Source organism: Grampus griseus, assembly GCF_964374135.1.
Source record: "Grampus griseus genome assembly, chromosome: 9".
In the NCBI taxonomy this organism is placed as follows: Eukaryota; Metazoa; Chordata; class Mammalia; order Artiodactyla; family Delphinidae; genus Grampus; species Grampus griseus.
In genome coordinates, this window is record NC_139003.1 from 82,122,777 (window position 1) to 82,141,397 (window position 18,621).

At 33.6% G+C, this 18,621-nt stretch overlaps 1 protein-coding gene across 2 annotated transcripts in view; it reads right to left on the bottom strand.

The window, feature by feature from the left end:
* Positions 1–906: 906 nt before the first annotated feature.
* LOC309827048 (platelet glycoprotein 4-like) overlaps positions 907–18,621 on the bottom strand; it is a 54,409-nt gene continuing 36,694 nt past the window's right edge. Inside the window, exons 7-14 of one of the 2 annotated variants that reach the window (XM_082661538.1) lie at positions 16,861–16,907; positions 13,838–13,907; positions 8,445–8,632; positions 7,311–7,429; positions 6,014–6,087; positions 5,394–5,448; positions 4,369–4,533; positions 1,711–1,840 (exon numbers count right to left, since the gene is read on the bottom strand). In XM_082661538.1, the coding sequence (XP_082517664.1) occupies positions 4,369–4,533; positions 5,394–5,448; positions 6,014–6,087; positions 7,311–7,429; positions 8,445–8,632; positions 13,838–13,907; positions 16,861–16,907 (718 nt within the window). In that variant the 3' untranslated portion in view covers positions 1,711–1,840. Of the gene's footprint in view, positions 1,841–4,368; positions 4,534–5,393; positions 5,449–6,013; positions 6,088–7,310; positions 7,430–8,444; positions 8,633–13,837; positions 13,908–16,860; positions 16,908–18,621 lie in introns of both variants that reach the window. The other variant, XM_082661539.1, reaches the window with a different exon arrangement.

Below are 18,621 nucleotides of genomic sequence, written 5' to 3' on the forward strand. Positions count from 1 at the left end.
TTTAGTTATAGACACATAAATCAAAGCCTTTTTCCTGATATCTATATACTATGAGATGCATTTTTGTATGAAGATTTAAAATTGATTGGTTATACAGTTCTGCCATGAGGTGGATATGTAATTTCTCAACCAATTCTTCTGAACAGTTTCTACTTTACATCATTCAGCCCTACTTAGTTTAAGATTTAAAGAAGTATCCTTTATATTCCTCCTAGATCAACATGTCCACAAATATCCTAATATGGCGAAAGTAGACTCAAGTATCAGAAGAGGATGTTTAGGATTTCATATGTCCATATCTTAGGGGGATACTTTTTTTCTGTTCCCAATAAATTAGAGGACATTATTACATCAGTATGTTTTGAGTATCTTCAAGATTTTCCAACAATCCTTCCAAACTGGTGGTATCTTAGTTTGGGGTTTTCAGTATTTACCCTGGCAGCTAGCATGAGGAGATTAATTATTCTTGATTTTAGTATCTAGACAAACCAGTTACTAATAATTTATCCTAGAAACCTCTGTGTGTAAACATAGGCAGAATGTGATCCATCTTCTCTTTCTATGGGGGGCCTTTTTAGGGGGCCTAGTGCTCTCTGCCATAAGTGAACCCCTGCTAAAGAAAGCAGGGTTACCTAACAATATGTCTTCTAATAAAAAGGAAATATACTTCATAGTCTAGAATTTAAATACTGTAACTCTAAAGCATGACCAAGTATCTTTTTATTTCCTTTTCCCCCAACTGGCTCAAAAAATAAGCAAAGGAAAAAGTGGTCAAGATTGAATTCAGAAATGTTTCATGAGGAAATATAGATGCATAAAGAAATAAAAATTCAGATAGAATTCATCGGTCAGAAAACCAGAGTAAATGTTTTGTGACACAACAGGAACTGGACAAAAGCACAGGAATTTAAGGAGCAACATTTTTTAATGTTTGAAACCAGTCTTTCTGAGGCGACTATGAAAGCAAGAATTATTACAACAAATAACTATGAATGGACATTCTACTCTTTGTAATCTCCCACACAATAATTTCTTTATTATCATTTACATCTCTTAATACTAGCACAGCATTCTGAAGTTGCCAAGCATAAGTTATATGCAACTGAGTGAAAAGATCAAAATCTACTCAGATTTCCAGAAGAGCTGCAGAATGTGGAAAATGACAAAGTCCCTAAACATGTTCATTTGCATTATCACTGACAAAAATGTGAGCCATATTGTTATAAAGAGCGTGGTGATAAGGCTTGCTCATGCTGTGTGAAGGATTTAATAGAGAAAGAAAATTAAATAATGTTTAATAAATGGTTCATAGGCCAGTCATTCAGTTTCCATTCTTAAATGTCTTTCAAAATAGTTGATACTCATGAAATGCAATGTCCTGACAGTCCTGGGGTCTTTGTATTGCAGGGGCACTGATGAGGGTAGTGATGTTTTCCCTTTGATGAGGAAGACAAGAGTTCAGGGTCCAGGATTTGTTTAGAACATCCACCCATCTGCTGAATTTAGCAAACTGGAACCAATCAGTGAATCAGTACCAAATAAAAATAACTGGATAATGCTGAAGCCACATCTGTAGAAACTGAAATCCATTCCATTGTGAACATGTTGAATTTTAAAAGGTGCTGTTTTATTCAAAGTATGGATTTTAATGACATCTTAATAATCCTTTAGAAATGTGCTGCTTCTCAGTACAAAAAAAAAAAAAAGTGCCACCAGTTCTTCAACTATAAGATAAGGTGTGTTTTGCAAACATAAAGCATATTAAATCTTTATTTTGTAGGTCGATATTAAGAAAGATCCTGATGTAGCTGGTGCATAAATGTAAAGACTCATTTGCTTCCTGGAAAGCAGAAGAAAGGTAAGTACTTATCAAAAACTCGTGGAAAAATAAAACAGGTAATATTCAAATTCTAATTACTGCAGATGTCATGTTTTCTAGTAATTAGCCCAATTTCTCAAGCTGCAGAAAAAATTCTCTGATGAACTTCATGGATAAGGCAATTATTTTCCCATTCCAGGATACATGGAAGGCTGCTTCCCAGCTCTCAAGAGCTGCGTGTGGCCAGATAAGGAGGGGTAGCTCGTTAAATCTGCTCTGGATGAGCATTTTCACTCTTTGCTGTCCCTTCAGACCATCCTCCATTTAGCGGTGTATATACTACTACTTTCGAAAGGACTATTGGCTTATTCTCTTTGTGATCCATTGAGCAAAATCACACCTTAGCTCCACCATCTTTGCTTTACTCCCTCTTGTACATCCATCTCTTTATTTTTCAATTGTTTATAAATCTTCCCAAAGGCATAATTATTATAATATTCAAAACTGAAGCTTCTTTAAGGAAATCTATATCTGTAATTCTTCTAAATCTAGTAAATCAAGTAATCTACAGAGAACAGTGTTCTTCTCTATTTGTAAAGAAAAAAGACGTATCGTTGTGTAAAGAGCAGTAGCTTTTCCCTGTAACAGTCAGATGTTAAGCCAAACCAATATACTTGTTGACAAAGCCACTCTAGAAAGTTTTCAGTCTTTCATCTTAATAGAGCCATGTACAGACCCAAGATAATTGGCATTCAGGGCTCATTAAGCACTGATGAAATTGTTCATGTAATTTCAGTAGAGAACTATACAGAAAAAATTTATGACTCATACTTCATTTTGAAAAGCATATTTTCCCACTAGAAGAAGTTTTTGTTGTAATTTGGCTTATCAGTGGATGATCTTTTTGTCTATTGTATGTGTTCATATGAATTACTTTGTTTAATCATAACTTATTTGTTACTGGACTAATGACAGGTCTTAAAGGTGATGCAATATTTCCTTTATGTGTTATAATGTGAATATATTAGGTTAGCGTTTTGAATACCTATTCAAATGGATTGTAGGCAGAATTATTCAGTCCTCTTTTGAGTGAATAGTGACAGAAATAATCAGAACAAAAAATGGAGTTGCCTTCCTAGTCTCAAGCTCTCAATTTCATATCCAAAAAAATATTGTCCAAAAATTCCACTTCATTTTTCTTCATCTTCAGTTTGACTGATTCACACTGTGAAAATGGACAATTTTGCACAGTTTAAATTTATAACTTTCTGGGATGACTCCATAAGATAGAATGGATGCTAATGAATCCCTGATTATTGGAAACTCATGAAATATTATTACGGATTAGTTGTGATAAATCATGTAAAATATTTAGCATGATTTTGGCACATAATAAAAGCTCAGTAATTATCAGTGGCAGTTCCAGAATTTCTACATGACAGGTTACAGTCAACAGGCTGATTGGAAGTAGAACAAGAAGACTTTTGTTTTGAAGTTGTGATTTTTTCATACCAAGTATATTGCTTTTATTTTGATTGTGTTTATTTTTTGAGGTTCCTGGGAAGGGAGGGGGGACAGAAACTATGGGTAAGTGACAAATTCCCCCCCTACCCCCCACAGGCCATACCTATGCCAAGTATGATTAGTAAAGAAAGGCTTAGGGAAGATAGGGTCAGGCATTCATTCCTCTATGTACAAGGGGGCTTGTGCAGTAATACCTAAAACACAGAGGCCTGAAACACCTCTACAGTTTTGTCAAAACTCAAATCTGTCTACATTTAGCTAATTTTCCTGTAAACTCTGAGTAATTTGGTTTTACTGTGTGAACATTTTTGTCTTCTGTTTTCTTGTATTGTTGTATTCAGTTCTAGCTCCTGAATTGTAATAATTCATCAGGGCTTCCACACTAAACATCTAGAGTGCACACTGTGATTTTGGACAGCATGACTATATGCAACAATCCTGTTTCTATATTAATATGCTATCTTCATTTAAAAATAGCATATTTTTACCTAATTTTAGTTCTATCATTGATTGAGTTTTCATTTCTCATTAATTTCTAGCTTATTTAATTTTCCTTTTTATTTTCTTTTCTCTTGTAAATTCTAATTTCCCCAAATAGCTACCATTTTCAGTTTTACATAAACTTTCCTGGTCATTGATCTATTAAATTAATTATTTGTAATTTTAAAATAATTAACTAGCTAGAAATAATTAGGAAAAGAAAAGTTAGTACATATATAGCTTTTGTGCAACATTCTAACTTTGAAAAGTGACAATTTCATATTTTAGCCCATTCCTCCAATAATAAAGATGAAATATAGTGATCTGCTTGATATTAGTAGGCCTTATTACTCATTCAGGTTTCATTTATGTTTTAATTTACATTTAGTATCTCAAAACTTCGAGGATGTATTAACAATGATAGTTGGCCAGACATGTCCAGAAATATTTGCAGCCTAATTTATAACTCCTGTTTGATAAAATGGAAACAGTAATATATAAACTAACATTACTGAAGCCATATATATATTTTGTTATATACTTACTTATTCTACACTCTTCAATCTGCATGCACAGTATGAAATCATAAAAGCAGGAAACATCACCGCACCAACACTGATTAAGATCATTTCTACCAGGCCAAGGAGTTCTATTTTTCCAGTCACTTGATTTCTGAACATTTCTGCCTTCTCATCACCGATTGTGCCAGTCTGTAATCAAGTTAACAATTAGCATTTTTTCAGTTGATTAGTGGAGCAAATTACTCAAAACTCTCCATTTATGTATCACTCTTTTTTCGAAACACTGCATAGATGTTAGTCATCTTTATCTATAAGAAAAGACAGTGTAATTCCCTTTTCATGTCAAAGAAGGCAGTAAATGCCAAGGTAGAATATTTAGAGAGACAAATATAATCTTCCTTTGAAACATGTTATGTAGCCCTCTCCAATACACTGACTTCATTGATCTATACAAAGGTCTTACTGAAATATTTTCCAGTTTTCCAAAGGATGTTTCCTAGTGACAGAGGGAAATTGGAAAGGCCAACAGTTTCTTTCCTCTGAAGACTTCTGTAGTGCATTTCCTCATTCTGTGGCTAATCAATTCTGTGATTTGTACTAAAAATATCTTGTTAGGCACTCGGATAGACTGCAGACACCTACTCTTACCTGGTCTTTATAAGTTTGGTTTGCTTTTATTAGCACTACAGTATTCACATTGAGTTACTTGGAGTTACGTGTATGTATGACTCTTTCCTAACACAAGCACTATGACAAGAAAAAGTGTTTACTAGTTGTATTATGAAAATAATGTAAAATTATAGGAAGTACTTCATCCTTCTGAAATAAAAACACTGAAAACTAACATAAACCTGATATTTCTGTGTGGCTTCGTTCTCTCAGAATAATTAATTATATAATTAATAATATATAAATTCACCTATATAGGTAATGGAAACACATACAACTTCAAATTCTATACATATGTATTCAATTTTCAAACACTAAAAGCTGTTTCTATATACAAGGAAGTTTACAGTTTTTGGTGACTAAGAGATAAGAATACTAACCTCATTAAGCCAAAGAACAGGCACCATATAATTCTGCTTCAGACCCTTTAATGCTCTGTAATAAACATTGAAAATAATTATAACAATATATACTAATATAATACCCATATATAACAGAAATGTTAGTAATTACTAGTGTAAATAAATGTTCAGAAATTAGTTGCTCTTAAACTTGCTAAGTTCCTTGATTTTTGTTCCTTGTAATGAATCATTTAAATATTACTATGGCTGTTTATCAGACATCTTTCACTCTTATAAATCTTTCTAATACATATTTCTAATTAGATTGACTTTTTCTAAGCATGTGTTTTCCCTTTCGACAATTTATACCCAGGAAACTAAAATTGAATTTTAGAAACAATTGTCCTGGAAATATTTGGACAGCTAGCAAAATGAGAAACGCCATCATACACTAATTCCAGAATATGTGTAAATACAATTTCAATACACACTAGATATAATTCTAAATTACAGATGAAAGTTATAAACAGTAATTATTTCATGATATTAAGTCAAAGAAAAGTTGAAATTTTATATTATTTCCACTTAATTTCATACATATACTCACTTTCTGGCAAGAAAATACTAAAAATCATAATGAACCTGTTCAAGAGACTCACCCAATGCTTTTTCCTGGCTTAACCAGTACATTGATCTGCAGGCGTTTTGCAAATTGTAAAGTGAATCCAGTTATCTAAAAAGAGAACAAACTAAAATAATTACCAACTTCCTTTAAATAATTCATTTATAATATCTAAAACTTATTTTTACTGTTATATAGAACCTAAGGGAAAACTGTAGTACTTGAAACTTGTGAAATTTATTAAATAATTAATTAGACATATTAAATATTATGTACATAACTCTTCATAATTACATTTTATGTGTATATGCATGTGTGTATACAGACCTATACACACATGTATATATGCACACACACACAATTTCTTTGCCCAACCTACTGTCAAGGTGATATTTATCTGAATTGGTTTTGGGGAATCAACAACAACAGCAGTGAAACTTAGAACTCATATAGTCAATTTAAATCCCAAATTATATATGGTCAAATATATATTCAGTCAGAACCCATGTGTCATCAGTATAATTATAATACTTCTATCATTAGTTAAAATTAAATGTGACTACTAAAATTCTGGCATGTCTGGCACAAACGTGCCATGTCTGGCACGTTTAACTTTTGAAAAGGAGAATATTAAAATAAATTAAAAGTTGAAACTGTTACACTATAGGAAATTTAATAGATTTTTCCTGACGCTAAGTATAATAGATCTTGCCTCAAATGCGCATATACCCATAAAATCTTTTAATCCCTCATGATCTACAGTGTCCCTTCATATAAGCAATACTTACAGTTAAGTATAAAATGACAGTAAAATTGTAATTTATACCAAATTGTTTTAAGCCAATTAGAATCGTACCCATCATTACTATCCCTGACCTACAAACAATTAAAAAGGATTATAAAGTTCCATATGCTGAAAAAACTAAAATAGAATTACCTCGACATTTCATAAGCAACAACAGGAAGAAACCAATGAGATTTTCCTTGAAATAAAAGTAGGTAATTATATACACATTACTCTATATAAAATAGATAACTAACAAGGACCTACTATGTAGCACAGGGAACTATACTCAGTATTTTGTAATAACCTATAAGGGAAAAAAAATCTGAAAAAAATACATATAAATATAACTAAATCACTTTGCTGTACACCTGAAATTAACACAACATTGTAAATCAACTATACTTCAATAAAAAATTTTAAGTAATTTGTCAAGATTGTGATGCAGTAAATATCATCAATAAATGTGATTGACAGAAAGGCAAGAACTTAATTTTTCTTTCATTTAAAAAAATGCTAAACCAATCAGATCAATAATGTATTTGCTTACAGGTTCAACATCTAAGTACGTGCTATGTTCCTCTTCATTTGGACTTAAGCCTTCAACAGGTTCTGCAATTTCAGGACTTGCATGTAGAAAATGAGGAAGTGAAATGTACACAGGTTTTCCTGAAAACAAGTTTTAAGAGACAATTGGGATAAATCATTTTCCTCATTACGCGTAGCACTCAAAAGATTTCCTTGAAAATAGATTTTTAAGTTAAAAGAAATGCAAAGTTGGCTTTGAATACTAAATGGGGAATGAGGGTGAGGGAAAATTATTACATCTAATCACTTTTGAGCAAAAATAAAATATAAGCTTCTGCATCATCCTACTAACCATTCAGTTGATGTCTGCCATTTATCTCTTAGGTGTTTATTTTCAATATGTAAAGCTTAGCTGCTGAACACAAATTTACAACCACATACCTTCATGTTTTAGGGAGTAATATGTCTGTGGACTGAGAATTTAAGAGGCTTTTCTTTCATTATTCTCACCCACTCCAATATGAAAAAGGTGAGCAAAATAAGATAGACTCCAAATTTCGTGTTTGAGTCAATTCTTCTTTCAGAGACATCCTGAAATATATTTATTTTTATTTACCATTTTCTAGGGTAGAAAAAGTTAGAAAAACGTCAGATGGGTGAGTTGGGATGCTCAGAGTATTCTGAGAATTATTTTCATTTTACCCTAAATCTAAAAGGAGCACAGGGATTCTGCACAACAAAGAAAGCCATCAAAAAATGAAAAACCTACCTATGGAATGGGAGAAAATATTTGCAAAACACATATCCCATAAGTGATTAAAATCTAAAATATGCAAGGAATTCACACAACTCAAGAACGTAAATAACCCAATTAAAAAGTGAGCAAAGGACCTAAAGAGACATTTTCCAAAGTAGCACAGGGAAATATCAGTAGGGTTTTACCTAATAATAACTAAGCTTTGCAACACTGAAACAACTGGGAGCTTGAAAGCGGTACAAAAATCAGAACAAAAATATCTTATCATCACCTTTACTTTCTGCCCTTTTTACTTTCTCACTTTAAATTTCTGGTGGAAAGGAAACCTAGGTGAAATTTACATTTTAAAGAAAAATGCATATTATGCCATGGATTGTGACATCAAGACCTTTTACTCACCGTCTTTGCATTTGCCAATATCTAGCACACCATATAAGGTACAATTTTTGGAGATAATTTTTTCTGTGCAGAAACAGTGGTTGTCTGGATTTTGAAGTGGAGATGCAAAAGCCAAGGATGGAAGGATAAATCTATACACAGGGATTCCTTTCAGATTAATTTCAGCTCCAAACACAGCATAGAATGATCTAAACACAGATAAGAAAGACCTTCATTCTGGAAAACTGAACTTCATTATGGAGATTCTGTTTTTCTTATTTTTAAATTAGAAAAACTGGATATAATCTTGTTAGAATTCTTGCTTAAGTCTTAGGAAAAATGTTCTTGTGATATTTTAAGACACACCAGAACTCAGTACCTGAGTATGAGCTCTTCTTACCTTTGTTTTCAAAAGCTTCTGAGAATAATTTTTGCTTGTGAACTACCGTGGAGTATTTATACTGAGGACATTTCTCAGAGTTAGTTTCCTTTATAGAGTAAATATATAACTTCCTCAAGTCCTCTATTTGTGCCCAGTTTAAATGAAAGAAAATAAAATTTCAATCTTCCACAACTTAATCCTGGAGAGAAGTGCTGCTCACTTCCTAGGGTGTGTGCATGTGGGTTTTGATACATGTCTCCTATGCGCCATCATTTACCAAGTGTCCACCATAACCTCAGCAACGTACTGGAACTCAATACATAATATTTCTAATGGCCAGATAATTCTGTATGAAGAAATGCTACTCTCTTCAATTTTATAGATAAGGAAAATATTCAGAGATATTAAATACTTGCCCACACCACACAGTGTCTAGAAACAGAGCTAGGATGCAAGCATACCAGTGTGGGTGCCAGTGCTTGTGTGATAGCTACTGGACCCCATCAATTTGAAAAGATGCTGTAGTGTCAGCAGAGCACATGAACATAGTTCTGTGACTGTGGTATCACCATCTTGGACATTTTTTAAAATTGAAGTATAGTCGATTTACAGTGTTCTGTTAGTTTCTGGTGTACAGCAAAATGATTCAAATATATGCATATATATTCTTTTTCAGATTCTTTTTCATTATAGCTTATTACAAGATATTGAATATAGTCCCCTGTGCTATAAACTAGGACCTTGTTTATATAGTAGTGTGTGTATATGTTAATCCCAAACTCCTAGTTTCTCTCTCTCCCACTTTCCCCTTCGGTAACTGTAGGTTTGTTTTCTGTGTCTATGAATCTGTTTTGTAAATAAGTTTGTTCATACAATTTTTTTAGATTCCACCTATAAGTGATATCATACACTATTTGTCTTTCTCTGTCTTACTTCACTCACTATGATAATCAGTAGATTCATCTGTGTTGCTGTAAATGTCATTATTTCAGTTTTTTATGGCTGAGTAATATTCCATTGTGTATATATACCAGATCTTCTTTATCCATTCATCTGTTGATGGACATTTAGATTGCTTCCATATCTTGGCTATTGTAAATAGTGCTGCTATGAACATTGGGGTGCATATATATTTTTTAATTAGAGTTTTTGTCTTTTCCAGATATATGTCCAGGAGTGAGATTGCTGGTAACCGTAGTTTTATATTTTAAGGACCCTCCATTCTGTTTTCCATAATTGCTGCACCAATTTACATTCTCACCAACAGTGTAGGAGGGTTCCCTTTTCTCCACACGCTCTCCAGCATTTATTATTTTTAGACGTTTTGACGATGGTCATTCTGGCGGGTGTGAGGTGATACCTCACTGCAGTTTTGATTTGCATTTCTCTAATAATTCGCAGTTTTGAGCATCTTTTCAAGTGGCTGTTCTCCATCTGTATGTCTTCTCTGGAGAAATGTCTATTTAGGTCTTTTGCCCATTTTTTGATTGGGTTGTTTGTTTGTTTGTTTTGACACTGAACTGTATGAGCTGTGTGTATATCTTGGAAATTAAGCCCTTTTGGGTCACATTGTTTGTGAATAATTTCTCCCAGTCTTTATGTTCTCTTTACAGTTTGTTTATGTTTTCCTTTGCTGTGTAGAAGCTTATAAGTTTGATTAGGTCCCATCTGTTTATTTTTGTTTTTATTTCTATTGTCCTGGGAGACTGACCTTAGAAACCACTGCTACGATTTATGTCAGAGAATGTTTTGCCTAGGTCCTCTTCTAGCAGTTTTATGGTGTTGTGTCTTATATTTAGGTCTTTTAGCCATTTTGTGTTTATTTTTGTATATGTTGTGTGGGTGTGTACTAACTTCGTTGATTTACATGCACCTCTCCAGCTTTCTCAATACCACTTGCTGAAGAGACTCTTTACTCCGTTGTATATTCTTGTCTCCTTCGTTGAAGGTGAATTGTCCGTAGATACGTGGGCTTCTTTCTGGACTCTCTGTGCTGTTCCATTGATCCATATGTCTGTTTTTCTGCCAATACCACACTGTTTTGATTACTGTAGCTTTCTGAAGTCTGGAAGGGTTATGCCTCCAGCTTTGTTCTTTTTCCTCACAATTGCTTTGGCAATTCTGGGTCTTTTGTGTTTCCATATAAATTTGATGATTATTTGTTCTATTTCTGTGAAAAATGTCATGGGTAATTTGTTAGGGATCACATTAAGTCTGTAGACTGCTTTGGGTAGTGTGGCCATTTTTACAATACAATAAGTCCCCTACATACAAACCTTCAAGTTGTGAACTTTCAAAGATGCGAACATGCATTCATATGTCCAATCACATAAGGTAGTTCACCTGTGTGGCATACATTGTCATGTGTGTGCATCCTCCACAAGTGGTTGTGCTTTTGTGTACTTTACTGTACACTACTGTATAGAGTACAGTAGTGCAGTATCTGTATTTCAAGCCCAGGATGTCCAAAAGTAAGAGTAAAAGTGGCGGTGGTATGTAGCTGGTACTACTGTACTGTACTGTAAGATTGAAAATGTTTTCTTTATTTTTTGTGTTTGTTTTTTATGTGTTATTTCTGTGAAAAGTATTATAAACCTATTACAGTACAGTCCTGTATAGCCAATTGTGTTAGTTGGGTACCTTGGCTAACTTTGTTGGACTTACAAACAAATTGGACTTACGAATATACTCTTGGAATGGAACTCGTTCGAATGTAGGGGACTTACTGCATTAATTCTTCCAAGCCAAGTGCATGAGATATAGTCATTTATTTGAATCATCTTCAGTTTCCTTTATCAATGTTTTATAGTTCTCAGTGTAGGTCTTTCACCTCCTAGGTCAGGTTTATTCCTAAGCATTTTTTGGATGTGATTTTGAAAGAAATTGGTTTTTTACTTTCTTGTTCTCATATTTCATTGTTAGTGTAAAGAAATGCAACAGATTTCTGTATGTTAATCTCGTATCCTGCTACCTTGCTTTTGTGTGGAGTCTTTAGGCTTTTTCTATATAGAGTATCATGTGATCTACGTATAATGAGAGTTTTACCTCTTCCCTTCCAATTTGGATACCTTTGATTCTTTTTCTTGTCTGATTGCTGTGATGGGGACTTCCAATACTGTGTTGAATATAAGTGGTGACAGTGGGCATGCTTGTCTTGTTCCAGAATTTAACAGGAAGGCTTTCAGCTTCTCATTTTTGAGTATTATGTTGGCTGTGGGTTTCTAATAAATAGCTTTTATTATGCTGAGATATGTTCTCTGTATATCCACTTTGGTGAGAATTTTTATCATGAATTGATGTTGAATTTTATCAAATGATATTTCTGTATCTATTGAGATAATCATATCTATTGTGACATTTTGTCTTTTCTTTTGCTGATGTGGTGTATCTCATTGATTGTTTGCCTACGTTGAACTATCCTTGTGGCCCCAGAATGAATCCAATTGATCATAGTGTATGATTCTTCTTATATATTGTTGGATTCAGTTTGCTAATATATTGTTGAGGATTTTTTCATCTATATTCATCAAAGATATTGGCCTGTAATTTCTTTCTTGGTAATGCCTTTGTCTGGTTTTGTTATCAGGATGGAGGTGACTTTATAGAATAACTTTGTGAGTGTTCCCTCCTCTTCAATGTTTGGAAGAGTTTGAGAAGGATCGGTATAAGTTTTTCTTTGTATGTTTAGCAGAATTCCCTAGTGAAGCCATTCAGTCCTAGACTTTTGTTTGCAGGGAGGTTTTTTGTTTGGTTGTTTGTTTTATTTCCAATTCTATTTTACTTCTAGTGATCAATCTGTTCAAATTATCTATTTCTTCTTGATTCAGTTTTGGTGGGCTGTATATTTCTAGAAACTTGTCCATTTCTTCTCAGTTGTCCAATCTGTTGGCATTTAATTGTTCACAGTGTTCTCTTATGATTTTTTGTGTTTCTGTGGTGTCAGTTGTTATTTCTCCTTGTACCTTTCTTATTTTGTTTATCTGAGTCCTCTCTTTTTTCTTCTTGGTGAGCTTGGGCAGAATTTTGTCGCTTTTGTTTATCCATTCAAAACACCAGCTCTTGATTTTTTTTTCTATTATTTTTTTAATATCTATTGTATTTATTTCCTCTCTGATCTTTATTATTTCCTTCCTTCTGTGCATTTTAGGCTTTGTTTCTTCTTCTTTTTCTAATTCTTTTAGGTGGTAAGTTAGTTTATTTGAGATTTCTCTTGTTTTCTGAGGAAGACCTATATTGCTGTAAACTTCCCTCTTATGACTGCGTTTGCTGTGTCCCATAGATTTTGTATGGTTGTATTTTCATAGTTGTTTGTCTCAAGGTATTTTTAATTTCCTCTTTGATTTCATTGTTGACCCATTGTATTTTTAGTAGCATGTTGTTTAGTCTCCATGTAATCATTACTTTCTCATTTCTCTTTCTGTGGTTGATTTCTAGTTTCATGCCATTGTGGTCAGAAAAGATGCCTGAAATAATTTCTAACCTCTTAAATTTGTTGAGGCTTATTTTGTGTCCTAGTATGTGGTCTACCTTAGAGAATATTCCATGTACACTTGAAAACAATGTGTAGTCTGGTTATTTTGGGTGTAATGTTTTGACAATATCAATTAAGTCTAACTGTTCTATTGTGTCATTTAGGATCTCTGTTGCCTTATTGATATTCTGTCGTCTGTCCATTGACGTCTGTGAGGACTCTGTGAGCACATTGAGAATGAGGTTGCTCAGGTGGAGCCACGCCTCACTGTTTTACTAGTTTAGTAAGAGAAAAGAAATGTTCTTGCTTAGAAATGAAGAAGGAGAAAATGATTTTCGTTATGCAAAGTATCCTTCTGCAACCTTCAATTTTTTAAAGACTTAATAAACATATTATGAATTCCATATTGTATTTATTCTTAATATGTCAAGAAAAACTTGCCTAAATGTATTTTATTTTTCTCAAATAATATGATTATCAAGTATGATCTTCTATGCCTGTGTTTTTTGACTTGGAGAAGGAATTCTGATATATAGGAACATATCCGTTTCTTTGTCTTACCTGCAAATGTCAGAGGAAAAGAACTGCAATACCCGGGTCTTCTCAATGAAAGGTGGAAATGAGGCTCCATCTGTTTAAAAATCAAGCAAGTGGCAAGGGATTAGGTGAAATATGTGTCCTAGAAAAATCTAGAAATCTTAATTCCAGCATAGTTAAGAGAAATAGAATACAAACTGTATATATAACATTAAAATTCTCCAGTAGCCACATTTTAAAAATAAAATAAGTATCAGGTATATTTTATCTAACCCACCATATCCAAAATATCATTTTAACATGTAACCAATATAAAAACTAACAAATCTCAAGATCCAGTGTGTATTTACAGCCTATTTCAATTTTTACTAGCCACATTTCAAGTGCTTAATTGTGGCACATGGCTAGTAGCTACCGTATTCAACAAGTCTATATACTATACACATTCACTGGTATCCATTCATATTAAATTTTCCTACTCCTTAAAAATAAATGAAAGTTTAAAAAAACAATGGCAAAACCACACGTTGTTAAAACTGTGATTGTGTTTGTTTTTGAAATCCCCACCCTATCTATAGAGTAGCACTTTTCTTACCATGAGGTTCATTTAGAACTCCTGTTTGGTAAATGGTCTTCTTACTTTTAATAGTGATTTATTCATCTGCCCTAATGGCTGATTCATATTTTTTAAATCATTTATTGAAGTTCTCTCACTAAATAGAATTTCCTGAAAATGGTTGGAAAAATATACACATCAAACTAAAAAGGGCATTTGTTGAGTTTATTGAATCTCTACTATGGTTATGATCCATGCACACACTGGATATAAGAAGAAATAGTTAGGTAATTCCTCCATTTGCTCCACAAATCAATATTACCAAAATGAGCCACTACTGAATGTGTTTGTTCAAAACAGTAAGACCCATCCTTCAGTTATGAATACCACACTCTTTTTCTTATAACTGCACTAACATTGTGATCTTATTACATTTCACTTATACTCTTGTGATAAGTGAAATACAACAGATGATCACAGTAAATCAGCATTGAGAGAATGAGATATTAAAGATTAGCTTAAACTCCCCAAACAGGTCCCTGAATGGGCGTTGCCTACAACTGTCTTCCCAACATCTTAGCCGTAAAAGAAAAGAATACATTGAAAAGCTTTAAAAAATCATTTGAAATATCATCGAAGGTTATGTATTAATGACACCAGCAATTACCATGGGTCATGATCATAAGATAGCTGATATTAACAGGGCTCTTTTTTAAATGCATTCAAATGTAAATCAGTGTTTTCCTTTCCTGTCTCTTTAAGTTTGTTGAAGAAGATAGAGGAAGTACTTCTAAATCATGGTTAAAACTCCTTGGAACCTTTTCCATTTCATTAGTCTCTTTTCCCTAGTGCCATAACCAGAAATCTCTCTCACAGGGATGCCATCAGAGTCCTCTGGCCTGTTCAGTCTACCTCTGTTCCTAGTTTGTTTTACATCTATTTTCTTCTTAGATACTTTTAACTTCATGCATGATACTCATGTAGTTATGTTATTGTCATTAATAAATCCTCTACCTCATTTTTAAAACTTCTTTCTTCTCAGTTTTGGACAAAAGTGTTGAATTTTTTTTTTTCTTAAACCCATAAAGACTCCTTTACTATTTAGGAGAAGCACAATATATTTCTCTCTGTATCTAAGGATACAGTATGAAGTTTATGGTTATGAAATTACTAGAGTTAGTGGTATTGGGACACTTGACAATTTATTGGCAGAAATGAACTACTTAGAAAGGAATTTCTTCACCCAATTCCATGACTCAAAGCACTACAAAGCAAACTCAACCGTGGTTTTGCTGTTTTTTCTTCAAGAGAGTATTAAAAAATTAAATCAACATGCAAAACTCAGTAATACCTTTGGAAAAGTAAACATTCCCCATGTTTGCTTTTTATTCCCTACCTTTTGCATAACTTTGTATTTAACATTTTTCACTTTCATTATATTACTTTCCTATGAAGTGTTGCCTAACTAGCTTTGTAAACATCATGCTCTGCTTCTGCTTTTTAGCATCTGAGAGCTCACCTCCTGGTATTCAATTCCCATTGCTTTTTACAATCTTAATTCTTAAACTCACAGGCATATATGACTTTATGCCTATGCTTTACTTCTTTACTTTACTTCAAGAAGAATAATAAGCTGGATCTAACCACGCTTAAATCTAAGTACACAGTACTTTCTTCCTAACTCTAATTCAGAATGTTCATTTTTGCATACATTTTTCATGGTTAGTACACATGTAACCTTGTTTTTGTTGCTGTTGTTGTTCTTTTCTCTCTCTTTCTGACCATCTTCTTCTAAATAGGTGGCTCTGCTTACAAGTTCACTGATTCTAACTCAGCCTGAAATCTTTGGAGGTATGTCTTACCTTTTGTAATTATCCTGATATTTTAATTCCTTTAATTTTAAATTATTATCTTTATAGTATTTACAAAAGATGTGAACAGTAACCACTACTCTAAGGTTTTCTAACCCTTTACTTCTGTGGTCAGGAAGGAGTTCGTTAAGTTAGTACAAAGCAAACGTTTCCCCAGAAATGCAGTAAAGGCTCATCCTCGATGGTTAATCTTGAGAAATTCCATCACATTAGACAGACATTTACTAAACCTACATAAGAACAGAGACTCTGAATTATGTTGCAGGAATACAAAGATAGGCAAACACATACACTCAACCCCCAGAACATTGTAGGTATGGAGGTGGATTTGTGGGAGAAAGGAGTTGGTTTCATTGTGATTATTACCACAAAACATATGCCCTTGGGCTTCCCTGGTGGCGCAGTGGTTGAGAGTCCACCTGCCGATGCAGGGGACACGGGTTCGTGCCCCGGTCCAGGAAGATCCCACATGCCGCGGAGCGGCTGCTCCCGTGAGCCATGGCCGCTGAGCCTGCGCGTCCGGAGCCTGTGCTCCGCAACGGGAGAGGCCACAACAGTGAGAGGCCCGCGTACCACACACAAAACAACAACAACAACAACAAAAAAACATATGCCCTTACCTGTACCATTAATCATGTCACAATAACTTGGCCAATAGGAGAGATGCCTTAGGAATAAAAAAAATAGAAAATGATATTCTTATTTCAAGGGCACCTTTCTCACATCACTTTGTCTATTATGATTCAGTACTTCTGCTAAAATAATAAATATTGATTAGACTAGATGTGACAGGCTAAGTTTAAGAAATGTTCTAAATCATTTGATCCATGTTTTGTTTGAAGTTTCCATTTTGTTGAGTTAAATGAAGTGCCTGAAACCATTAAGTGATCAGATTATAAAATAAAAACTGCCAAATGTTGTTAGAAACAACATGGAACAGAAACAGTTCTGCAGAAAAGAAAATTGAGAAACATTTATCAGACACTTAGATCTTTTAGGGGAAAGTTTTTTTTTCCCAGTGGGATTATTTCATAGTATGTTGCATTCAAACTGAATAGGAGGAAGATAGTAAATGGATAACTGATGTAAACTCAGTATGAGGGAGAAGAGGGGAGTGTGGAGGAGGAAAGAAAGAGAAGCAGATGTTGGATCAATCGAGATTGGAAACATAGATAATTTATACTTTTCCTTTTCTTTTAACTCTTGCAATAACTGGCATTTAAGTAGGACAGAGTTTATTAATTTATGCTCTGGCATCTACAAAAGATATATATATATATATATATTCAGTATATATATATATATATATATATATATATATATGGAAGCAATAAAGACAACAGTAGTGATAGTTTCTCTGCACACTCAGCCACTTTTTGGTGATGGAAAATGGGTTTTTCACACTCCTAACATACCATCCAGTAAGATGTCAAGGCAAGCTATTGCTTCTTTTTTAAACAGAATAAGCGATTAATCATGCTTAGTCTTGCCATGATCAGTTAAATTAACCTTGTCATAATCTTAAAGTCTCCTTAAAACCTATCTGTAATATTGAAATAGAGGAAATGCTCATTTTCCTCAATACAGAGATGTGATTCCCCTGAAGTGAGCATTTAGAAGTGTTTGTTTTCCTCCATTAGACTTTTCTATAAAAAATATGTGACTGTGGACTCTGTGGAAGAAAAAGGACTACACGAGTGAGCGTTTAACTGTTTTAAGCAATTTTTAGATAGGAACTCAGTGTGAGGCAAGAGTTACTTAAAATATTTCATCTCTTGATTTTGATTACTTTATTCTTTGTCAGGAAATCACTGATCTAAAACTCATTTTAACTTTAAGGAGGAAAGACTTTCTCCCTTGATATTTATTGGGGTTCTTCCTATTTTAGACATATGATGAATTTGGTATACTCCAGATAAACAGGCAGGAGCTAGGGAAAGATAGGAAATCATGGCTATGTGAACATATCTCATTTTACTACTATTTCACAGGAGGCGTGCTCCTTGTCTTCAAGTTTAATATGTCAATTTTAGAACTTGAAATACTAATTCCATTTTTTCATTGATAAAGGTTTAAAAAAGCTGAGTTATCAATATAGAAAATTATTTCAAGAAAATGTTGAAAGGGAAGGTCATGAAAGCATTGGCATGGATACATTGAGCTTCCACCTTATGGCACATTTAGTCACGTTACTGGAATGAGCAATTTTTATATTCCATGCTCAGTTAAAAAAACAAAAAACAAAAACAAAAACACCCAGTAATATATACTTTCAACCTGCTAGACACCGAGTTGATTTTCTTCCTTTTTATTTGTGGTTATGTAGTTGTACGGGTGCTTGATAGTGCCTGTTATGCAGCAGAGATGGAAGTAGTCCCTTT